Source organism: Galeopterus variegatus, unplaced genomic scaffold, assembly GCF_000696425.1.
Source record: "Galeopterus variegatus unplaced genomic scaffold, G_variegatus-3.0.2 Scaffold5581, whole genome shotgun sequence".
NCBI classification, from domain to species: domain Eukaryota; kingdom Metazoa; phylum Chordata; class Mammalia; order Dermoptera; family Cynocephalidae; genus Galeopterus; species Galeopterus variegatus.
Window position 1 is genome coordinate 30,584 of NW_007731692.1, and position 26,697 is coordinate 57,280.

The window sequence follows — 26,697 nt, forward strand, 5'->3', positions numbered from 1 at the left end:
TCCCTCTCTCCCCTTCCCCCCAAGAATGTCCTTTCCGTTTGTTTGTTGTAACAACTACAAAAAAAGTATAGTTGTTATATCTTCTTCCCCGCCCCCCCTGGTTTTTTTTTGTGTGTGTTTGTGGGTAAATTAATTTGTTTATTATTATTATTATTTTTTTTTAGCTCCCACAAATAAGTGAGAACATGTTGTATTTCTTTTTCTCTGCCTGACTCGTTTCACTCAATATTATTCTCTCAAGGTCCATCCATGTTGTTGCAAATGGCAGTATTTCATTCGTTTTTATGGCTTCGTGGTATTCCATTGTGTAGATATACCACATTTTCCGTATCCACTCATCCGATGATGGACATTTGGGCTGATTCCAACTCTTGGCTATTGTAAAGAGTGCTGCAATGAACATTGGGGAACAGGTATACCTTCGACTTGATGATTGTTATAAAACATCTGCTGGCTGCTGGAGTTTGGTCATAGTTAATATCAAGAGGAAGCTGAATCAAGTAGTGTGAGATAAAAATCAATTGTACTTGTAATAAAAATTACTCAGTGAAATGTTGTCAAGCATGCATAACTACCTTATTGTGAAGTCTCAGTTTACCTAAGTATAGTTCTAGAAATGTTTTTTCATGCATTATTAGGTATAATGAAGTTCTAGAATTTGAAGATACTTTGAAATTGGTTCAGAGTATAGAAAATTCTGGATAATAGATGGTCTATCTAAGTACTTTTTTTTTTTTTTTGCTTCTTGACATTTTAGGATATCTTGCTTTTAGTAAATAAAGCTAGGGTGCTTGTGGTACATGGCCACAGAACACAGGCCATGTCTCAGGGGACAAAGACTGGGAGTTTGTATTCTATAACTGCACAGTGTTGGCATTATCCCAATGGGCAGAAACCTCCTGGTTTGTTTCATTACATGATTTGTTTCATTACATGATTGGGGAGTGGCTGTCTAGCTCAGGACACACATGCTACTCTCCCTTCTCTGAATTCCTATATATACCATACAACAAATGAGCAATTGGTTGTCACCTCCTCTTTGGTTCTAGATTCTGATTATTTCCTGGAAGTGGGATTTCTTGGTCAAAATGTATGAGCAGCTTTAGGGTTCTTGTTTTATACATGTATCCACTCCCCCACCAGTTAATATTGTTAACAGTTTGGCACATATTTTCACATAGTCTCGTATATTCTCTCTCTGTCTCCATCTCTCTGTCTCTCTGTCTCTCACACACATTTTCTTACTTTTGAAATAAATTACATCAAGGAACTTCACCCCTAAATAATGACCATCTCATACATAACTATATCAATACAGCCACACTCAAGAAAATGAACAGTATTTCCATAATACTATTTAATTGAGTCATATATTTCTAAAAGATTCTCAGTGCCACCTTTTTCCCACACTGCTTTTTCTGCCTCGATCATCCTGTCTAATTTATCAGGCCCTCCACTTTCCCTAGGACCCAAATTCCAATTCCATTTCTTCCATAAAACTTTCACTGACAACCCCAACTCTCATAAATCTCTAGCGCACTCACGCTCCCTGAGTACTAAATTATCTGTATCAGTCACTCATGTGACTCTGCTCAGTACTTTTTCTCTATTGTCAAGTGCTTCATGTACATATCTCTTGTCTTCCCAGTGATATTTTTGTCTTGTGAACTTCAATTTTTTTATTTCCCACCTTCATAATTTTGTCACGTCCTTGTCAAATTTACTTACTCTTTAAAAATCAGCTAAATTAATAGATAGATACGTTATTTTTCCCCTAAGCAATCTAGAGAATTCTAGATTGTGTTCGATGTGAGATATTAATTTCCTAAGACTGCTGCAACAAATTGCCATGAGCTGGGTGGCTTAAAACAACAGAAATTTATTCTCTCATAGTTCTGGAGGCCAGAAGTCCAAAATCAAGGTGTTGTCAGTGTCACACACCCTCCAGAGGTTCTAGGAGAAAATCTGTTCCTTGCCTCTTCCAGTTTCTGATGTATGCAGGCATTCCTTGGCTTTTGGCCACATCACTCCAATGTCTGCCTGTATATTAACATTGCCTTTTCTGTGTCTCTGTGTGTCTCTCCTCTGTATGTCTCTTATAAGACATAGATCATTGAGTTTAGTGCCCGCCCTGATAATCCAGGATTATCTCATGATTCTTAACTTAATTATACTGCAAAGACCCTTTTTCCAAATGAGGTAACATTCATGGGTTCTGGGGATTAGGATGTGGACAAATCTTTTTGGGTGCAACCACTCAGCTCACGACAGTGTGTTTTATATATATATATATTTTTTTCTGATGTACAATAAAATAAGTATACAATTATCAAAATAAAATAACTTCTTCCATGTATCATCCCAAAACAATCTTACATGCTTTGAGAAAGAAAAAGTCTTTTATCTTATTGTTTTTCATATTTTCAATAGTTTCATGCTAGGTATTAATATTTCCACATTTTCATGCAAGGTGCTAAGCAAATACCTAATAGATGAATATATGCACACATATTATATGTACATATGTACATTTCTGATCTCATTTTACCTGGATGTGGCTGCTACTATCTCATTCCCTTAAGATTGTCTAGTTCATTAGTTTATACAAATTGATGAATCCTTTGTCCCACAGTGCTCCATTTTCTGGTGCTATTGACATGGTAGTGATATAAGACTCGAAATTCTCTATGATTATATTAAGTCTAGCTTTCTAATAATATCCATTTCCATCCACCTCTCCTCTCTCTAATACCCAAACACATGATGTCCTTATTAGAGAAAGATTGGAGTTTCAGAGGATTAAACTGGCTTTTTGACCTAAACAATGAATGTGAGCAATATATGTATGTGCATGCATGTGCACCCAGGCATGAAAATGATTAGTCTAAGCCCAGAGCAAAGCTAGAAGGGACCTGTGTATACATACAGCTTTCCTCTTTTTGTTTAGGAGGAGCCTGGGCTTTATCTTGTTACCATGACAACACCCCTTCCTTTCCATTCCACCTAGTGTGTTGTCTGGAGTATTTTGTTCTTCCATTTTCTTTCTAATCTTGCCTTCCCACTTTCAAGCTCCACATCAAAGATATTTCAAATAAATGAAAAGTGGATGATACTTTGTTTTTAACAATTTATTCCCCTGACCCTCCATCACTCAGGGTAAGATAGGGCAGAACCTATCTTCATCATATGCTAAAGAGCTTAAGTATTTATAAAATTGACCACTTTTTCTCTGGGTTTCTTTCTAGTTTGATGATTTTGAAAAGAGAATTCTCAGTGCACACAAACAAAAATTATTCACTATGATAGTGTATAGATTTGGAATGCTTATCTTTAGACCATAAAGTAAGGTCAACCTTTAGAGTTGCTTTTGAGTATGGTCTGTTTTCTTGAGGAAGCTTACTTTCAGAAGATAGCATTCACATCCAGAAAATACTTGCTACAGGCTATATTCACTTAGACATAACAGGCACACTTGAAAGTGATATGTACAGAAAGAAATATGTGATAATATGCTTTGAGGAACTTACTATTAAAACATTAAAATTCAAACAACTGGCCCTCCAACATTTCTTTCAAAAGTCTTATGATGATGGCAGAAGAGGAGTAGTGACTGAAGCCCTGTTGGAGACAGGGTTGTTTTGGTTAATAAGAATTGGCAGACCACAAGACAGGCTTAGACTACAAAAGGAACAACTCATGATGGCTTTTGGGAGAAGGGTACTATAACACATCTCATCAAGCAATAAGAATATGTTCTCCATTTTCTATACTTTCATCAGTCAGCTTCCATTTTGTGTATTCCTCAATAACATGTTTTTTAATAAAATGAGTAGCTGTAGATTGAGTACCAGCTAAGCACAAGGTCTTGAGCTAATAGCATTAGTGTAGGCAGTACTTAGCATCTTGGAAATGATGTTTGTTTAGCAAGAGAGTAAGGTTACCAAAGTCATCTCCATTTTCTATTTAGGATTCAAAACTTCAGCTTCCTTAGGTTTCTGAGCCTAAAGCACAGAGTTCAGAAAGTCCCTAAAAAACTTAGCTAGGTCTTTCCTTAATGCTTACTGGCAGATTGTGTCTATTTATACATCTGCACCCACAAGTCTACATTTTTATAGAAAATGATATTACACCAAACTTCTTCTTATGCTTTCTATTGTAACTCTATTTCTCATTGTCATTGACAGCCATGACAGACAGACTGGAAGGAGATACTAATTCCCGTTCTTCCTTAGAAATTCCTTGAATTTTGCCTCTTTGATCTGGGAATAGAGCTAGTCAGGTGAAGAGAGAAGTGGAAGATATAGAAAAAATGTGAGCTTAAATTGAGTTGGGGAATTCAGAGGGCAAGGGATTTGTATGTTCAGCAGAGGCATTCTTGACAACTTCCTCTCCCTACTCCTCCCCCTCCAATAGAATTCTACTGCCCTCCTTCCCTGGATGAGCTGAATCCACCCATGAGGGATGGATTACATTAGAAATATGTGAAACAGTGGGACAAATCACAGAAATCCTGTCCTAGAGGAGCAGATTGAAGTAATGTTTGTACCATAAACCAGGCCTGAGTTGAGGTGGAGCCTTGAAAATCAAGAAACTAAGAATGTCACAACATAGCGGAAAGAAAAGCAAATGACAGTCTGGCTCAATTCTGGAGATAAAGCATGGATGATTTTTTGATGCCTTTACTCATTCCTAGCATGCTCTGTGGGTTTTTTAAATGAAGTCAGAGCAAGAGTTCATGATCTTATTATCTCTTGTCTAATTTTTTAAAAAGCATAACCATAATATAATGATCACATCTTCAAGTTAATAATAATTCCTTAATATCACCCAGTCAATATTTGAATTTCTCCAAATGTCTCATAAACATCCCACCAAGATTTTTTTCCTTGCTTTCTTGCTGATCTCTTTGAGTTTAGTCTTATTCCTCTTTCAACCTATCTTCATTGAGAAGCTAGTTAAATCTCACAGCAATAGCTCTGTCCATGTCATTTCCCTCCAAACAATTATTTTCTGTCATCCAGCCTTTTCTTGACCACCACCTTCCCTCACTTTTCAAATACATAAAACTAAAGCATGGTTATATTTTATATAGAGGATGCATTCCTGAACATCGCTCATAATAGAAAATTCCCATAACTCAAATATAATGCTGATAAAGAATGGAAGCTTGTTTGTTTACTGGCTAAAGTGGCACCACCATCTCCAAGGCCGTCTTCAAGATCCAGAGTGTTGCTTGGCAATGACCTATGCAGTTCACAATATCCTTGACCTTTAAATTCATGAAATTCTTAGGCTGGGGCTTTACATATAAAGTGATCATTCATTAGTATTTTTTAAATATCCCACAATTTAAAATTTGCACAATTCAATTTTACATGTAATCTAACTAACTGCACTGCATCATTATTTCTTAAGCATGTTGTCTGTTGTTGTGTTTGCAGACAGGAATATCTTTCTTACCTCCTCTCTGCCTACAGAACTATTAATTCTCTATGACTCATCTAAGAGATCACTTCTTCTTTGAGGCCTCCTCTGTGTAGATCAAATGAATCATTCCCTTTTCCTTTTCTAAAACATCTTGCTTATCTATCTGTTACATCACTTATTATTGTGTGACTTGTAAGCTGCTCACATCATTCAATCATTATAGTTAGTATGTACTTCTTGCCTACACCTTATTCATGTGTGCTGCCACTAGGCTTATAGTGGATACTCAAAGTGTTGACTTTAATATTGCAGGATTATTATGAAAATTGAATGAAATAATTTTTATCAGTTGCCTGATACAGTACCTAGTAGTTGTGTTCAGTAAAGTTTCCCTTTCTTTTTCCATACAACACCATGTATTCTTTCCATGAGAAGAGAATAAAGATTTTCTTTCCTTCATTGCTAATATGTCTCTTCAAAATACTAACACTGTTTTCGCATCACTCATTTGTTTATTTATATATTTTAGGTCACTGCCCCTGTTCAGATCAGAGATTCCCCTGAGACAGCAGACAGAAGTAATATGACATCTCCACCATTCCTGGATGCCAACCCCATGGAGAACCCAGCACTGTTTAATGACATCAAGATTGAGCCCCCAGAAGAACTTCTGGATAATGATTTCAGCCTGCCCCAGGTGGAACCAGTTGACCTCTCCTTTCACAAGCCCAAGGCTCATCTACAGCCTGCTAGCATGCTGCAAGCTCCTATATATCCTCCCAAGCCACAGTCTGCTCCCCAGACCCTTGAGGTATCCACCTCAACATCTGACATGGGCACTTCAGCAAACATCCCTACTGTTCTGACTCCAGGTTCTATCCTGGCTTCCTCTCAGGGCAGTGGTAGCCAACAGATCTTACATGTGATTCATACCATCCCCTCAGTCAGTCTGCCAAATAAGATGGGTGGCCTGAAGACCATTCCAGTGGTAGTGCAGTCTCTGCCCATGGTCTATACTACATTACCTGCAGATGGAAGCCCTTCAGCCATTACAGTCCCACTTATTGGAGGAGATGGCAAAAATGCTGGATCAGGTGAGTATCAATATTGTTCCTTTCCTGGGTCTCACCTTCCTCCATCTAATCCCTTTTTGGGTCATGCTGTCTCATGCGTATTTTCAACCCCTCCAATTATTCTTGTACCCTACTTCAAGAGTAATCTTTCATAAATACTGGTTTTTGTTATGTCTCTTTAATGCTTAAGAATGTACCATGACTCTTTATTGCTAAAACCATGCTTGTCAAATGGGTATGCATATCCTTGAGTAAAATGTGATGCATCATTATGGAACCTCTAAATTATTTGATAGCAAATAATTTAAAGCATTTTATATTTAAAAATATGATTATGTTATAGAGCAAAATGCAAAATTTGAATAATGTTTTAAGATAAAATGCTAACTTCAAAAATAGTTTAAGCTTACTGCGGTACCCACCCTGGGACTTTCCAGGAGAATGTATATATTCTTCTATGCCATTAGGAATGCTTTTGTGGAAAAGTTGAGAACAGTGTTTCTATCCCTACCATATTAAGTTAACCTTAGCTCCTGCCTCTCCCAATGCCTTCCCTTTTCTCTTTTATACAAAAAAATAGCCCTTTTTGAAACATTGCCATCTTCCCTATGTTCCTCTTCATTTGGCATCTATCACCCTCCATATTACTTTTTTAACTTGCCTGTATCACAAGTGTATGGGCATTATTTCTAACTGAATGATAAATTGTTCAAGAATAAGACTATCTTATTTTTTGAATGTGTGCCTCTCCAGAGAACTTAACACAGTGCTAGATAGTAGTGGTCTTGCAACAAATAATTTGATGGACAAACAAACTTGAAAATTTGTCAAGGAGAGAATTCATATGCAATAATCTTGCCTTTTATTCAATTTTTAGAGTCAGTTCAGAATTCAGAAGACCTATGAATTAGGTCTCCCTTCCACCACTGTCTCCCAGCCACCAAGTTCCCCTCCCAGAGGTATCACAAAGTAGTTAAACTAAAGTAAATTTGTAATCAGGAATGATCAAAGAAAATTATGTGGCCTCTGAAGTAGTTCAAGATATTTAGCTTCACTATATCTATAGTATTATAATCAGTTTTGGGTGTCGTGCCTTAGGAAAGACATTGAAAAATTGGAGTATAATCAAAGGAGAGAGATTCAAACCCATGTCAGATGAGGAGCTAATAATGTTGAGCATGCATTAAAAAGGTTGAAGGGCAGTTACATGGAAATGATTAGGAACCAGATTTCAGCTCAGTACAAAAAAGAATTTTCTAAAAATTCTAAGAAAATAATTTTCTATCTTTGAAATTTGATACCCTGTGATCATTCATCACTAAATGTAGGAGCGTAAAAAACAACACACTAAGTGTCAAGTTGTCAGTACTCTGTGGTGGTATTTTGAATAAAAATATCATCACCAATTAGTGTTTGATTATGGTAATGATGTGTTCATAACAATCTTGTTTTTGAGATATGATATCAATTTCCATATAGGAAGGGAGAGTCAAGCAAAAAAAGGAAACAAACAAAAAAGGAAATAAAATTCTCTGTATGAGAGTGTGCTGAGATCAAGGCAGTGAATCCCCTCAACCCCCATAATATCCATCAGTCCATCAGAGCCATTTTAAATAAGCAGAATAAATTTTTTAAATGTTCAATGTAGTTTAAACTAAGGACATTATTAGCCCAGTGGTCTCCAAAATGGGGTGCTTACACCTTGAGGGGCACACAAAACAATCAATACAGGAAGAAAGTACCAATATTTACATTTTCGTATCTTTTATAAAAAATGACAGATAATATTGTATGTTTTTATCATGTACAACATGATATTTTGAAATATATATACATTGCGGAATAATTAAATCTAGCTAATTAACAAATGCATTACCTCACATAGTTGTCATTTTTGTGGTGAGAACATTTAACATCCACTCTTTTTACATTTTTTGAGAATACAATATACTGTCACTAACTATAATCACCTTGCTGTACAATAAATAGATCTCTTGAAATTCCTCCTATCTAACAGTAATTATGTATCTATTGACAAACGTCTCCCCCCTGCCAAACCACTCCAGTCTCTGGTAACCACCATTCTACTCTCTGCTTCTGTGAGATCAACTTTTTTTAGATTCCACATAGAAGAGAGATCATGTGGCATTTGTCTTTCTGTGCCTGGTTTATTTCACTTAACTTAATGTCCTCCAGACTCATCCAGATTGTTGCAAATGGCAGGGTTTCCTTCTTTTTATTGCTGAATAGTGTTCCATTGCTTATATATACCACATTTTCCTTATCCATTCATCCATAATGGATACTTAGGTTGATTTAATATCTTGGCTATTGTGAATATTGCTGTAATAAACATAAAAGTGAAGGTATCTTTTTGACATAAAGGATTTTATTTCCTCTAGATATATACTTAGTAGTGGGATTGCTAGATCAAATGGTAGTTCTGTTTTTAATTTTTTGAGGAATCTTCATACTGTTTTCCAATGGCTATATTAATTTACATTTCTACCAACAGTGTACGAAGGTTTCTTTTTCTCCACATCCTCAACAACACTTATTATCTTTTGTCTTTTGGATAACAGCCATTCTAACTGGGATGAACTGATGATATGTTTCTTTTTGTTTGTTTTTTTCATAATATACACAAAATTTTAGGCTACTAGTACATTTATATCACATCTGCACATGCACACGCAGAGACATACACACATACTGAGATTCATGCTTGAAACTTTTTAGTGAATGATACATGGTCAAAGTATAGAGACAAATGCACTACCTAAATACTCCCTTGCACCTTATCACCAACCTTAAATTCCTTCTATATAGAAATTTTGAAGCTTTCGTTGGATCTTGGAAATTGGTGACCACTTGATTGAGTTTTGTTAGGAATTAGAAACATCCATGGTTAATAATAAGGAATATTTGAGGGCTTCTCCCAACATAGGTGGAAAGGAAAGGTGCTAACATATATCAAGCACCTACTAGGTGCTAGGCGCATGTTTTATGTAGCACAAAGGCCAAAGAAGATGTTCTTACCTCTGGGATAATCCTAGAAATTGATCTTCGGACAGCCAGGGAACTATTCTGAGAGATCAACTCAATAAACATACATTGATCCTGACTTTTCAGCAGACCCTGTTCTGGGAGTTGGAGATACAGAGATGAATCATATCCAGACCCTATCCTAGAGAAATTCACATTAGAGTGGTACCAGAATGCTCCTTACTACCCTTCCCTCAAAGACATTTCTGTTCCCTGCTATGCTAAAAATTTTAAGTGTTATTTTCTTCCCACACAGATACATTTTTCCATCTTTGCTTTTTCTTTATTTCTCTACCTTGCTGCCACTTCTTAATGTGGGCCAAACTGGGAGTCCTGAAAATGATTACAGAGGCACATATGTTTCTGGCTCACACTGCTCTCTTTCTTTGCTTCTAGTGAAAGTTGACCCCACTTCCTTGTCTCCACTGGAAATTCCGAGTGACAGTGAGGAGAGCGCAGTTGAAAGTGGATCCTCAGTCTTACAGAGTCTACAGGGACTACAGCAAGAGTGAGTGCTTTTGTCTTTACTTCAGGTCTCTGTGTATGTGTGTGTATATGTGTGGGTATGAATGAGAATAGCGCTGCAACTAATTATTAAATATATCAGTAAGAATTTGAGGACAACGAGATGTAGGTAAACTGCCTTCCCAGCAAAGGTGTATGAGTTTGTTTGCACACATGTGTTGCTTTGCCTCCCACAGATTTGTCACCCCTTTTCCCCTGGGTGACTTCCATTTGGTAAATTAACCATGAATGGGGTTCTCTTCCCGCATTTATTCTCCAGACCAGGAAGTTACAGAAAGAGAACATAGGTGGGGTTTTTGCTAAGTATAGTTTAACAAGTTTAACAATAGAAGCTGGTAACATTCAGTAAAACAAGCAAGGTGACATTCCATAATACAATTTTCAAGAAGTTAAGTTGATCCAGCAACAAAAGCTTGATCTTAGCAAACATTCTCTTCTTACAGCAATTTCCCAGTATCTTTACATACCAATCAGTAACCTGTCTTTGAGCCAGCAACCTTGCTGTGTTACAATTCTTTATCTTACAACAGAGACCAGCCTGGGGAAAGTTTCCTGTCCCCTGCAAGGTCAACATTTTATATGTACTTTTAAGAAGCTAGGCCAAACTGGAAACTGCAAGACTGGAAAACCAGGCCTTGTGAAATACATTTGCTTTATGTATATTCCACACACATGTGCATGTACATGCATGTTGTGGTAGAGTTATGTTATAATTGTAGATCATCTGTAGATCATCAATTTTACCCTTGAAAAATCTTCAGATTTCCCATAAAGTGCAGTTGTGTACTCTTTCTTTCTATAAGTTTAAAACGGCCTTATCTTTCAATGTTGAAATTCATTGGAAATAGACGGCTTGTAATTAGCAACTATGTTGTATGAAAAATGCATTTCTCTAAGCACAAGAATGAGATTTATTGAAGTAAAATGCTCACATTGTGTGGGAACACATCACTCAAGGAAATATTACCAACTCCCATGCTTTCTCAGGGACCTGAACTTACTGAGCAGAATGGCCTAGTGGAGAGAATTGCTTGCACTATTCCAATTATTTCTTCTCTTGGAGATATAGGGTTAAATTTGCATCAATTAAAAGCAGGTATGAGGTGGCACCACTGTATGTAAGTTAATTTCTTTAGCCTCTACTTTAAATCATTCTTTGGCCTTATCTCTCTTTCCTTGCTCAGACCACCAGCAATGGCCCAAATGCAGGGAGAAGATTTGCTTGACTTGAAGAGAAGACGGATTCACCAATGCGACTTTGCAGGATGCAACAAAGTTTACACCAAAAGCTCTCACCTGAAAGCTCACCGAAGAATCCATACAGGTCTGCCCAACCCCATCCCACTCCACCCCCACATACATACACACAGTCTAAGTCTCTCAGAGACAGAAAGAGAAGTCTTGAAACAAAGTCTAATTCATTTATACTCATGGGCATAGGCCCCATTCATTGGTTTTATCCCAATGTTTTGTTCCTACTCTAAGGCAAATTTTATAAAACCAGCCTAAGGAACACTAAGCTTTGTGTCTTCTGAATAGTCATCATCTCCAGTGAGCACCTGTGGGTATTTCTAACTGGGAAGTCATAACACTGAAGCAAAGATAAAGGCAGTAAAGACATTCCCTCCCTTACTACCAGGTTCCCACAGGTTCTACTGAGCATGGAAAGGCACAAAAGTAATTTAAACTTAAGTGAAATTTAAAAAGGCTTTTGGAGTTCAGCACAATATGCTAACCTATAATGCACCTTTGTTCACATTAGAAAAAAGGTTCACATATATAAGTAAAGCAGACCTGGTGATGATTGTCAAACTGGAGGGCATAGGTCCCATCTGAATAAGGAGAGCTGAGTATTAGGAAACCTAAATTTTAAAGAAAAGGACAAAAATCTAGCTTTTTATGTGAAATGTTCTAGATTTTGAAAGTTGGCATCTAGTTCAAAACTTTATTATAAAACCTGGGATTCAGAGAAACCTGCCTAGAAGCCAGGTGCAGCTGGCAGATTCATCCAACTTCAAAAATTATATCAGTACTTGGCCAATTTGTTTCTTCTACACTCCTACTAACTCCCCCACTCTCCATTGTATTATTTTGAAGCACATTCCAAACATTAAATCATTTGAGTCATAAATACTTCAGAATGTATTTTTAACAGACAAATATTTCTAAACATAAGCATAACACCAATAGCATTTAAAAATTTCTTAGTATCAAATTTCCCCAAATGTCTAATAACTGTTTTTTTAAAGTTCGTTCAAATCAGTGTCTAAACAAGTCTCATTCATTGAATTTGGTTGATATTTCTCTTAACTTTTTAAAAAATCTTTAATTATCCTTTCTCTTGTTTTTTCTTTTATTTGTTGAAGAACCTGGGTCATTTGTCCAATAGAGTTTGCCAAATTCTGGATTTTTCTGATTACAGCTTTATTGTGTCATTTTAACATGTTCCATGTTCTTTATAGTTCCTTTAAACTGACAATTATATCTGGAGGATTAATCAGATTCAAGTTCAATTTTTGGCAATATATCATAAGGAGTACTCTGTGTTTCTCTTGCGTGGCATTAGAAGGCATATGCTTCTTGGTTGCCTCTGTGTGATGTTAAGGTTGATCAGTGGGTTTGGGTCTCTGACCTATAACTTCTAGATGATTATAAAGATAGGATGCAGATCTGAAGGCAGTTGAATGAATTCATTTAATAAGAAACAATGTGGTATAGTTTTAGTATACATATTTCATAGATATATCCAGATAGTATTGAGTTTGTATGTCCTTTCCTTACTACAATCTGTCCCCTTCACTCCCCCCCAAAGACATCAGTTCACATTAGTTCACATATCCCCCCTTTAGGTTTTAAAATTATGCTCCTTGATGGTATAGAGGGAAAAATAATGAACAGGAGGTTTAGAATGCCTAATTTCTAACTCCAGCTCTCCAACTAAGTTGCTGTGTGATCTGATACACGTCTTCCTACCTCTTTGTTCCCAAGTTTCATCAATTGTAAAGTGAAGGGATTGGTCTAGGTGATACCATGACTATTTTTAGTCTGGAACCCTGAATTTCAATGTAGCCAGGTATATGCCCATCCAGAAGTTCCCAGGTGTAGACAGATTGGAAATTGCTTTATAATGCTAATGGCTGACTTCCTTTCCTATGTCACCTCTCTATTCTTGAACTGAAATAACAATAGATATTATTTGCTTATTTTACTTTTCAGATTTCAGTGTTATTTTTCCCCCTAGTGGTGCCAGCTTCCCATATGAAGGGAGAAAATGGGCCTAAAATATAGGCAGTTCTTAGCTTTGAGTTGTATAAGTGAATGCCTTATCTGATAAAAGATCATAACAGCCAGATAGCTGAAGAATGGTGACTACTAATGCCTACTTGAATCTCACTTTGTTTAGATTCAGAATTGTTCTTATTCTACTCAGTTCTTAGGATTGACATGAAATCTTTGCCACAGGTCTGTGATCTCAGGGATAGTCACTTGAAGGTACTTTATGGAAGAAATTTAACTTGCCCTAACTTCTTGACTCACACTAGGGTTAGTCAGTTTAAGGAATGAAGTGACAATTCTGTACATACCCATGTCCCTGGACTATTGTAGTAGGCCTCTAACTGGTCTTCCTGACATAATTCTTTCCTCACTACAATTCACTCTTCACACAGCAGCCAGAGGACTTTCATTTGTTTTTGTTTTGTTTAGATGTAAATCAGATCATAGAACTTCTTCAGCTTAAAATCTTCCATTAGCTTCCCATCATACTGTGAATGAAATCTAAGTTCCTTACAATGTCCTAAAAGGCCTGTGGGATCTGGTGTCTGACTAGTTCCATCACATGACACTTCTTATCAATTAGATCTTAGTTTAAATGTCTTCTGCCCAGGAAAGTCTTCTCTAAGCCTATCTTAAGCAGTACCCCTTCCCAATTATCTGTGTAAGAACACCCTATTTAATTCTTTGGTAGGAAGAGTTTTAAAGTAGGGGAAATAACATAATCAATGTGGGAAGAAGTCAGCTATGCAAAAAAATCTTGGGGAAAGAATGTTCTTGGCTAGGCAGAGTACAAAAGCTGTGAGGTGGTAGTAAGCTTGCCTTGTTATAATAATTGACAGAAGTCCAGCATAACTAAGGCATCCTGAGTGCAGTGGTGGGTGGGGGAACCATTGAGGTGCAAGTGTGGAAAGGGAAGGCCATTTAAGAGGCTACTGTAGTGATCAGGAAAAAATTGATGGCCTGACTGGGATGTTGTCAGTGGAGGTGGAGAGAAGGAGGTATATTGATTATTGAGAAGACACTGATGACTCTCAGCATCCTGTTTTAGGTGACTGGGTGGTTGGGGGCACCATTTATAGAGATGGGGAGTTTGCCAACAATCACAAAACTAATAAGTGGGAAAAGCCCCTTGGAATCAAGCCTTGGTAAACAACCTAGATATACTTTTCTTTATTGCTGGTATGCCACAGGTTTCTTGGGATTGAGGCAGCTGCAGAAATGGCTGCTTTGTTGCCCTCTAAAGACTATGGTTCATTGCTTGGGGTCCCTAGAGTGTGCTATCACTGTCTTTGGTGGATATTCTTTCAGCAGAGAGCCATGAGGTTCTTGCTTATCTGGAAACCCCCTCTAGCATGCAATACAGGCTTTCATCTCCTCTGAGCCTGTAATCATACAAAGCAGGAGATACAGATACAACAGTTCCCATTAAACATACTGTCAAGCCCCAGTAGTTTTATAATGGTGTCAGCCATTCACCCAGACTCAAAATTTATTATTGATTCTTAGTATTCTCTGTGCCCTCAGTTATTTATTTCTAAAGTTCTGTGACTTCTTCCTTATTTTGAATAGCTCTTTTATTGAGGATGTAAACAGAGTGGTCAAGAGCATGTATTGTGAAGTTACACTGTCTGGATTTGACATCCCAGTCTACTACTCACTGCTGAAAGTTACTTCACCTCTCTTTACCTCTGTTTCCTTATCTAGGGATAGTAAAAGTATAAAACACTTACAATATTATCTGGCATGTAATAAACACTCAATAAATGTTAGTTATTATTAATGTTGATCTTTCAATTCCAGTCTCACTGCCACCCCTTTAGTTTTTTTTTTCCTTCTATTTTTGATTCCTCCATCAATTCAACAAATAGAGTGCTTACTTTATGTGCCAAACAAATATAATCTATTTGTAGTAACCTCCTATCATTGTAATCTACCTTACACACTATGGCTAGATAATTTTAATGTACAACTTTGACCAAGTCACTCTTGAGTTAAAGAAAATATTTAGTGTTACCCCCCCCCAACACACACTCACACCACATTGCCTTCATGAAGTGGTGTACCAAGATGGAGAGGGCAGTGGGAGCTGTCTGTCTGTCCTGGAGGGAAAGAGTATTTTATCATCGACATGGTTTAAAATTGGCACACGGTGATAATAAAAACAGACTAACTTTTAGTCAATTTTATTGTTGTTTTAAAGTTCTCTGTTGTCAATGCATCCTCATTATTGCCTGCACATAAGGAATACTGTGCCCACTCTCCACCCTACCCCCTTTGGTATGTCATTGCCCTTTATGCTTAAGTCCAAATTTTCTTTTTTTAAATCCAAAAGTTTTAGTCTGTTTTTTTATAAGAGGGATCATCTCATAGGTACTCCTGTAAAGATGCCCCATGCTCCAGGATGGCTGATCCTATGTATCTATCATTCTCTGCACTGCCTTACCAGACATTGCCTTCAACTGACTGGGTTGCATTTTGTTTTCTGCTTCACCCATCTGAAACCTACCTGTACCTCCATCTCAGTGCCTTCACACTAGCCCAGAGATTATCTAGTCTTGGAAGTTATATCACAGTTACTATCTTTGTCACATAGTTAATACGTATGTTTTATATTTTGAATTCTTTTTCCCTATGTATGTTTTGTTCTTCAATTTAGATGATAAGTTGATGGATGTCATGGGTTGTGTCGTATGAAGTTCATTGGCACAAACAGGAGCTTGTTCAATGATAACGAAAGGTAACTGCTTTTGAAATAGGAAAATGGGCATCGTTGCTGAATTTCTGTACAGTAATTTGTGTGTTCTAGCAATGAGCCCCTATCACCACAGGGTGTCACTGCTTTATAAGTCAAATTTTCTTCATTTGGGTGTAGTGAGGTAGGAATTCTCAGGACAAATTCTTGAGAGATCACATTAAAATGTATAAATAGTAATGTGGCAGTTGAGAGGTACAGAGATAGTATAGAATTATATAGAATAAATAGCGAAAATCCCATTTACACACTCGCAACACCCTCTGAATTCTCATTCATCTCCCAACTGTTAATGATGTACTGTGTAGCTTTTCAGATCTTTTCCTTTGTCTGGTGTGTGTGTGTGTGTGTGTGTGTGTGTGTGTGTATGTGTGTGAGTGTGAGCGTGTGTGTGTGCGTGAGAGAGAGAGAGAGAGGCAGATGCTTAGAAAACATAAATGTGATCTTACTCTGTGTGTGTCTCTGTGTGTGGTCATTCAGTAGGTTTTTCTTTTCCTTTGATAACATTTTATTGGCTATTGGCCATATTTTGGTCTCAATACATCTCTCTCTATCTCATTCTTTCTAGCAGCTAATGTAGCAATTTATGAATATTGAAATGATCAGTAATTAACATCTTTAATCTTCAAAATGGTTGCCTAGGTATAATCCAAAGCTGTGACTCAGGCTGAATTACATTCTGTTGCCCATTATCTGAAAGCTATACAGTTAATTAGTGAACATTTGTGAGGGTTGATGAGTGGTAAGAAGTTGAAAAACAATATTTGCAAACCAGATTGCCACCAGAATTTAGAGCAGCATAAAATTAACTGCCCTGGAGAATTTATAAGAAGGAAGAGGAGAAAGAGCCAGAGAAAGAGAGATGATTAGAATACCAAACATTTTATGTCTGCATTATTGCTTTCTTCTGATTATAAAATAATACATGCTCATTGTAGAAGATGGGAAACAGAAATGTATTAACAAGAAAGCAAACATTACCTTAATCCTATAAGCCAGATTTAACCACAGTTAATATTTATTTTTGCTCATATATCTTCTTTCCTTTTTTATTTTGAAATTTTTGCTATAAGATACAGCATCATGATTTTTAAAGCATTCAAACAGTACAATAGGATATAAAGGAAAAAGGAAAAGTCCTCTTCCCACCATACGTCATCTTCACTTTCCAGATAATCATTCACTGTTAATAATTTCTCTCATAATTTATGCTTAAGTTTATTGATGTTGCCTTTATTCTGAGTATAAAAATGTACAGTGTGTGACCTATACACCATAATGGGGTTGTACTGTGTTAATGTTTTCCTACTACTTTTTTCCTTTCAGCTTTCTATCTTGAGCATATATATCACATATATAACCCAGATGCAACCTGAAGATTCTAAGCATGGAGATATTTCAAAGTTTGATATGACACCTCTACCCATACCTTGGGCCCTTGAGTTTCTGAACTTTCATAGAAGAAGGCCTGTAGCTTTAGCTGAGGTGCCTTTCCAACAAATCACACATTCTTCCTGAGTATATGGCTCTATTTTAGACTATTCAGTAGGACGTATTAGAGGAGAAGATATGGTTACAATAAGTGGTATATAGTGGACAGTGTCAAAGACCTGGATTTGATTCCCAGTTTTATTGCTTACTAGCCATCTTTTAAGAAGAAAATATTTTGAACAATCCTGTGAGGTATTTCTATCCACCTTTAGAGATGAGAAAACTGAGACCCAGCGAAGGAGAAGTGATTATTTAAGATCACACTTCTAGTATATAATTGGCCAGAGCCAATTTGCTTTCTACTCTACCATCTCAGCCTCTCTTGAGGACTTCTGTTAAATAACAATGTCTTATATACTTAAAAATTGCCAAAAGAGTAGACCTTAAGTGTTCTCACCACAAAGAATAAGTATGTGAGGTAATATATGTGTTAATTAGCTAGATTTAGCCATTTCACAATGTATACATATTTGAAAACATGTTGTACACAGTAAATATATACAACCTTTATTTGTCAGATTAATTAATTAATTAAAAAGATGAACCAGAGCATGCCTTCATGCGATTGCCTCACTTTTTGACTAAAACATTGATAAAAGTTATGTATTCTAATGTCTTTCTAGTATCTGAGCATCTTGTCTCTGATTCCCTTTGTTTTGTCATATTCCCCTTTCAGGAGAGAAGCCTTACAAATGCACCTGGGATGGCTGTTCCTGGAAATTTGCTCGCTCAGATGAGCTCACCCGCCATTTCCGCAAGCACACAGGCATCAAGCCCTTCCGGTGCACAGACTGCAACCGCAGTTTTTCTCGCTCTGACCACCTGTCCCTGCACCGCCGGCGCCATGACACCATGTGAGCAGCACAGGCTGCACTAGAGGAGCTGCGCTGGTCTTTTCCTTGTGTGTGTGCTGAGGTCAAGAACATTTTTTCCACTTTGACTTCAACTTGCCTTTGGGATGGCGTGGGAGCAGCCCACTGAACCAGGTTGAGGAGACTGATGAAAAAGTAGCAGATCTCCCATGGGACTCTTCATAGTCCACTTTCACCTCTCCACTAAGCAGACCCCAGTTTTTTCAACCTCCACATGGGTTGAATTCCAGTGTGGCACCCATGGCTGCCTACCCCATCATCACCTCTGCTCTGAAATAGGACATCTTTCCTACAATAACAAAACAGGAATCAAACTCAAGGCTGTGAACATACACTGCTTTTTTCCTCCTATTTTTCTTTTGTTTTCTACTACTCTTATCCATATGTTTTCTTTTAAATCGGTACTTGAAGGTGGTTGGTAGTGTCTTAAAATGACTTTTTTCAAGTTCCCAAATGGAAGGAGAATAACAATGTAGTTCATTGGTAAGATTTACAAGGATTTGGGTCCAGAGAATAGGGCACATTCTCAGTGAATAAGCTGAGTACCATACCAAACTCAAAGGTTTTGTAAATCCAATCCTGTAACTTCTTACAGTTTGGTTTTCAAACAGTGCTGGTGCTTCTGCTTCTTGAGTCCATTAAAGAAAATGAGGTACCTTCTTCTCTTCCTCCTTCACCTCCTTTTCTTCCTCTTTCTCCTACTTCAAGATTAAAGATTTTGTTGCATAGTTACATTCTTTGTTAGGTTAAATTTGGAAAAATATTCAAAGCACACATGAAAATGTCAGTAGGGAGAAAAGTGTTTCAGGAGAATATGTTGGGCAGTGACAGGAACAAGCAGACCTGGGATGATCCTGAGAACAAATAGAGGGAGACTTTCATTTAGATAGGATATCAAAAGTGCTGTTAATTGCAAACCTCATTCAAATGGCGCCTGTTGAGACAATGTCTTGAGGGGCTGCACTGTACTGTTTATTTTTTGTTTACATAAAGCAACTGTTGAGTATTTTGCATGATGAAAAATCACACACAGGGACCATGTTATACAGAGGTGAGAGGTTGGAAGAAAGGAATTTTGTTCATTCCATAGCATTATTGGCATTCATTCCTGTGTTTCAATGGAATATAAGAGGCTTCTTGTGAAAATTAGCATACAAAAGGCCATTTGATGTTCTGCAACTGCTATGAACACCTAAGCCATTTCTTTTAGCCATTACAGCAGGTTGCATAATATACACATGTAGTTGACCAATCAGATTGCTTTATAATATTCTCTGGAGCATAAAATCCTCTGTTCCTAGTCCTGGACCTCAGATCTACCTCCACATGGCATATTTACTCTCCTGGGGTTGAGTGGGGGAGGGACTTTGCATTACTTGGATTTAGACTCAGCCTCTCTCCTAAAGGTTGTCTTCATATTGAACCCTTTTTCCTTGGCAGATATTCAACCAGTCCCTGCTTGAATACTTTAAGTTACTACCTCCAGAGGCTGTCCATTCTGACTAAATGACATAATTCTAGTACCAAGAAGGGATCCTGTTAGCCTTCTAGTCTTACCCATTCCTCATAATTTACAGATAAACCAAATATGGGTCAGACACTTTCTCCTGTTCCTTGAGGCCTTATAGACCTGCACACCCATTCTCCCAGGGATCACATTATTAAACCAAATTAAAGAAAATTTTATGTGACTGGTTGTAATGTCTGTCCAATTTTATATGCGATGCTTCAGAAAACTTTAGACCACTCAAAAATCATTTACAATTGATTAAATCATAAGTAAAATGTGCTTGTGTTCATTGCCACATGACATTATGCACACAGTTTTCCTATTCTAACACTTCCATAATATCTATATTTTATTTACCTCATATCAACTCACAATGTCTTTCCAGATCATAAATCCTCCATAAACTCAAGGACTGCCTGTATTTTTCAAAATGACACATGGGTTTTTACTATTATCATCATTATTTTGATATGGGCTTTTCCCTGATGTTTGGTGTGCATATTCCAAACTGTATACTAATTGCTAAAACACTAGGAAATATCTAAAGCAGATCTGCTATAGGTGATCTCTGTGTAGCTGTAAGACATATTCGTAAAGGTGAATTACCGTCATACATAGGTTTAAGCTTATAATTAAGAAGTTGGTATAGTATTTCACAGTTAAGCCCAAGGTCTTTTACATTTTCTCTACAGTTTGGATCCTGAGACTCCTTTTCCAGAGTTCGGTACTGACTGTTGCCATTAAGATCTCAGAATCTTTTGCACTGGGACATATGATTGAATAAAGGCTATCAAATATACTGTTGTGCTAATTAGAATGATCAAATTAGGATCCCAAATATTGGTGTCCCTGACATCCCCAAGCCTTCATTCAAATATTTTTTTCAAGGTTATGACTTTGTGAATGCTTTGTTAATTGTCTAAAAGCAATTTTAACCTTATTATAACAATTCTAGCTCTATTCTCATTGCCCTCTCCTCTTCAAAAAATGATAAAAACTTTCTGATTACTTGCATATGCTTTAGGAAATATGTCAAGATTTATTAAGGAAATTTCATAGAGTATAGGGATTTAAATACAGTACAGCACAGAGTTACCACACCAAAGGCACAAAAGAATTTGCTAGATAGTGAGGTAGAAAGGAACTAAAATCAGTCTCCCTTGGGTAGTATTTGTAGTTTAATTGAATTTTCTGCACTTAAACCAGCAAAGCACTGTTAATGTGGACACTTGTCTAGGGCATGGAAAATTGCCTTGTTTGATAAAGTTGTATAATATCCTGGTATTTGTTGCCATGAAATTCATCCGTAGATGGTTGGCAGTTGAACATAACTATTGATAATTATAATTGTAAAATTTAGGAAAAACTACAAAGAGTGTGAACTGGTTGGGTAGATTAGGTGCATTATGGGCAAGACAGATTTGTGAGACTAACTTCTTTTTAAATATATGTTTCATTTTGGAACAGTTTCAGATTTACAGAAAAATTGCAAAGATAGTACAGAGAGTTCCCACGTGCTCCACATCCAGTTTCCCCTATCATTAACACTTTACATTAGTATGGTGCACTTTGTTACAATTAATGAAGCAATATTGATTCATTAATATTAACTGAAGTTCATAGTTTATTCAGATCACCTTAGTATTTACCTAATATCCTTCTTCTGTTCCAGCACCCCATCCAGGATATCACATTACATTTAATAGTCATCCTCCATAGGCTCCTCTTGATTATGACAGTTTCTCAGACATTCCTTGTTTTCAATGACATTGACAGTTTTGAAGAGTATGTTCCTCAGTTGGGAATTATCTGATGTTTTTCTCATGATTAGACTAGGGTTGTGGATATTTGGGAGAAAGACTACAGAGGTGAAGTGCCATGTTCATTACATCATATTTATGTGACTTATTCTTGATGTTAACCTTGATCACCTGGCTGACATAGTATTTGTCAGGTTTCTCCCTTCTACTCTTTTCCCTCCCTTCCATACTGTACTCTTTGAAAGGAAGTCACTATGTGCAGTTTGCACTTGAGGAGTCATGAGTTATGCACCACATCCTTGAGAGGAATTATCTAAATAAATTATTTGAAATTCTTATGCATGGAAAATTTGTCTCTTCTCCCCCATTTGTCACCTCTCTCAGGGTGATAGAGATGCAAAAGATTACTCAAAGCCCATTTCTCCAGAGAAATGAGAGGCCCAAAGGGCTTAATCCCAGGAGGAATTCCTTCAAGGGAGAAGGATCCCAGGAATAACCCTGAATCAGGTTTTCTATTTTTATTGTCCAGGCAAAAAAGTTACAGAAGAAATACAGGTGGTTAATCAGTCATCATGAAAAAATAAACTGGCTACATGACAATCTTCATTAAAGCAGGTACAGCTTAAAAATAGTTCAAGCAATTTACCATCAAAGGAGTCAAAAAACTAAACTATGTGAACTACAAAAAGAAACAATGAGATAATCACCATGGTAGTGCTTAGTTCACTAAGAAACTTAAAGAAACAGCTGAAGCCAAGATGTGGAACATCCCCCAGCCATTAAGCTAGAAGCTTTTAGCTCACATACTTTCTCATCATTTAGGTTTAGCTGCACCAAGGATGACTGTCCTTAGAGCAACCACTTTTGCAGTGTTACAATTTTCTTATCTACAACAGAGACTTTAGTCTTGTGAAAGTTTTCTGTCATTCCCAATCTTAGCATTTCTATGTGTATTGCTAAAAAGTTAGGCTATTCCTTAAACTACAGGGCTTTGGCCCTGCTAAATACTAAGGACTGTGGTCCTACTAAGCTAAAAGTTAAGGCCCTGTGAAATACATGTGTTTTATTAATGCTAGTATCCTCCACTCCCATTTATTTATACAATCATTTATTTATATCAACATGGACTCATGGATATTTATTTTAAACTTTGGGTTATAATCCAATATTACTTTATTTATTTTGTTGCTCAAATTATTCCATCTTCGGCCATTGGGAATTCTTTTGTGTTGACTCTTAAGTCCTTTTGATGTACCCCTATCAGTTTTTTTTTTTTAGCATGTCCATCCTTTCTGGCACTTTAAGATATTCCAGGCTCATCTTGTATATTTTTTGGACCACTCCAATAGTTAGCCATTTCTTCAACTAGTCCTACCTTGTTCTTTTTTACTGTAGAATTTTATTAGAAACTAAGATCTCAACACTAGGTATGCTCAGTGCTAATGAAGTATTGTTGCTTCTAGGCCTTCTCCACTGAAAGAGCAAGGAAATATATGAGGTTACCTCAAAAAGCTCACGGAAAAATAAAATTAAAAGATAATACAAATCTTTCTATGAACTTTTTGAAGTACCCTTGTATATACATACACATATCTATGAATATTTCTTTATGTAAACATCTGCTTCTTCATTTACCTAAACGAGTTCATAAGTGTCTTCAACTCTAATCTATTACTGCATGAATCATTCTTGCTTCTTCCCCTTATCTGTAACCTTCCACTCCAAGTGAGAAACGTGGCTCCCACCCTCTGCCACTTATTTACTTAATTTTTCAATTCCAGCATACACATGTAGTGGTATCTGAATTGGTAACATGTACACCTGTGGAAAACAAAGTTATCAACTGGAGCATGGTGTTTATATACATGATAGTAACATTTTTAGCACTCCAACATTTTTTCACAGTTGACTATCAGTATTTGTGTACAGTATGTGATGATCAAATCAATATTATTGGCATGTTCATCATTACAAATCATAATTACTTTTTGTGTCTCTTAACTGATTATTACCTATCTCCCCTCCCCCTCCCCCTTTCCCACCTCTAATAACTATAGGTCTGTTCTCTCCTTCTGAAAGTTCAACACTTTATTATGGCCTTTTATTCTTTCTTTGTTTCTTAGCTCCCACTTATGAGTGAATACGTATAGTATTTCTCTTTCTGTGCCTGGCTTATTTCACTTAACATGATTTACTCCAAGCTCATCCATGTTGCTGTGAATGAGTTGCCCTCTTTTTTTTAGTACAGGTGTCACAGATTGCAATAACAGCACCAATTCTTCATGACTCCTTATATTCACACCCTTGTTGTGTGACTCTGCAGTCTTCTCCCTCAGTAGGTGGGGTCTCTTTCTCCATGCCTAAATCTGGGCTGGCAAGTGGCTTACTATGGGCAATAGAGTATGGCAGAATTGGCAGTGTATCACTTCCAACCTTAGGCCTCAGAAAGTGTTATGCATTTTTCCCTGTTCTCTTATGCCTGTCATAGGCATGAGAACATTTTGAGGATTTGGAACATAAGGAACATTTGGAAGATGAGAAGCTTGTGGACCAGAATAGTCACCCCAGTTACCCTAGTCAAAGCCAGTCTAGATCAGCCAACGAATTTCTCAACAGGTGAGCATACCAAGATCAACCTCCTAGCCAATGTCCAGCTAAACACCATATTCATAAGTAATAAATTTGTATTGTTAAATACCACAGCAGCTATGTGCTTATTTGTTACAAAGCATTATTGCCATAAAAGATAATTTATACTGTTTTTCCATAACAGTATAAACATATATAAATGTGTTCTACACTAACATTTATAAAGCAAATGTATTTCACAGGGCCTAGTTTCCAAAGCACTGTAGTTTCAGGTTTAGCCTAACCCTTAAAATTACATATAGAGGGCTGAGCCCATGGTGCACTCGGGAGAGTGCGGCGCTGGGAGCACAGCAGCGCTCCCACTGCAGATTCGGATCCTATATAGGGATGACCGATGCGCTCACAGTGCTCACTGGCTGAGTGTGGTGCGGCCAGTCTCAAAAAGGACAAAAAAAAAAAAAAATTACGTATAGAAATGTTAACCTTGCAAAAGACAGGAAACTTTCCCCAGGCTGAAGTCTTTGTTGTGGCTATAGAATTGTAACGCAGCAAAATTGTCTGGTTCAACAACAGATGTCCTTGGTTAACCTACCAAGTGATATGTAAAAATACTAAGGAAATTGCTGTAGGAAAAACTGTTTGCTAAGAACAGGCTTTTGTTAGTAGATTGACTTAACCTTTTGCAAATTGCATTATGAAATGTCACTTTGTTATTTCACTGATGTTACCAGCTTCTATTGTTAAACTATACTTAGCCATAACTCCACTTATGTTCCTTTTCTGTAACTTCCTGGTCTGGAGAATAAATATGGGTAGAGAACCCCAGTTTGTGGTTAATGTCCCAAAAGAGGAATGCCTCTCTCTTGAGGGTTTGAGGAAATTAACCCCTTCGGGCTGTCTCACTGCTCAGAGGAAATAGGCTTTGAGTAATCCTTTTTGCATCTCCATCATCCTGTATGAGACAAAGCAACATATAAACATACATAACATATAAAGATAACTTATACAGTTTTTATGGGAAAACAGTATAAGTTGTCTGTTTTTTGTGTTTTTTTTTTATGTCACCCCCATCCTCGGACTCCAAACCTCTTTAGAAATTAACCTACTGTCTTCTTACCTGATTGGGAGGAAGAATCACCAAGCTATGTGGGGTGCAGAGGAATCAGGACATCAAACTGCATAGTATACTAATCCTCAACCAATACTTTTCTGAGCCACACCCTAAACCCCATACTCAGAAGTCTCTGAAGTGACAATTCCTGGCTTATCCAGGGCTCTCTGACACTGGTGGTGTTGCTTCTTTTTGACTCTTCCTCTGGAGGCATCAAGTTTTGGCGTTCTCCTGTTTGTTGAGTTGCTCACTCTACTTTTTTTTTATTTCTCTAATTTATTATTAACATATTCATATTTATAAATTGTGATATTTCTTTATGCCCATTGCCTGACCTATCACTTCCCAAACCCCCTCCCTCCCTCTCCTCTATCTCTAGTATCCTTAGGTTTGTTCTCTTCTTCTGAAAGTTCAACATATTGTTGTGGCCTTTTCTTTCTTTCTTTCCTTCACTCCTTCCTTCTACCTTCTTTCCCTCCCTCCCTCCTTTCCTTCCTAGCAGCCAGTTATGAGTGAGAATGTGCAGTATTTCTGTTTCTTTGTCTGGCTTATTGCACTTAACATAATTTTCTCCAGACTTATCCATGTTGTTACAAATGGCAGAATTTCCTTCTTTTATATATCTGAGTAGTATTCCGTTTTGTATACATATCACATTTTCATTATCCAGTCATCTGTTGATGGACACTTAGGCTGGTTCAGTATTTTGGCTATTGTAAATAAAGCTGCAATGAACACAAACGTGCAGGTATCCCTTTGACATGATGATTTCCATTCTTTTGAATATATACCTAGTATTGAGATTGCTGGATCATATGGTAGCTCTATCTGTAGTTGTTTGAGAAATCTCCATACTGTTTCCCATAATGGCTGTGCTAATTTAAAGTCCCACCAACAATGTAGAACAGTACCCCTTTCCTCACATCCTTACCAGCATTTGTTATTCTTGGTCTTTTTAATAATGGTCAGTCTAACTGGGGTGAGATGATATCTCAATGTGGCTTTAATTTGCATTTCTCTGATAACTGATGATGCAGGTCATTTTTACATGTACCTGTTGGCCATTTGTATGTCTTCCTTTGAAAAATGTCTATTCATCTCCTTTGCCCATTTTTTGATTGGATTATTTTTTTTTCTACAGTGAAATTGTTTGAATTCCTTGTATATTCTGGGTATTAATCCCTTTTCAGATGTATAGTTTGCAAATATTTCCTCTCATTCTGTAAGTTGTCTTTTCACTCGATTGTTTCCTTTGCTGTGCAGAAG

General features: G+C 37.1%; 1 protein-coding gene across 2 annotated transcripts in view; it reads left to right on the plus strand.

Moving 5' to 3' along the window:
• Nucleotides 1-18,924, plus strand: part of KLF8 (Kruppel-like factor 8) — a 20,373-nt gene extending 1,449 nt beyond the window's left edge. The window contains exons 2-5 of one of the 2 annotated variants that reach the window (XM_008589668.1): nt 5,957-6,521; nt 9,942-10,053; nt 11,255-11,394; nt 18,266-18,924. In XM_008589668.1, the coding sequence (XP_008587890.1) occupies nt 5,957-6,521; nt 9,942-10,053; nt 11,255-11,394; nt 18,266-18,447 (999 nt within the window). In that variant the 3' untranslated portion in view covers nt 18,448-18,924. The remainder of the gene's footprint in view (nt 1-5,956; nt 6,522-9,941; nt 10,054-11,254; nt 11,395-18,265) is intronic. The other variant, XM_008589669.1, reaches the window with a different exon arrangement.
• The last annotated feature ends 7,773 nt before the right edge of the window (nt 18,925-26,697 follow it).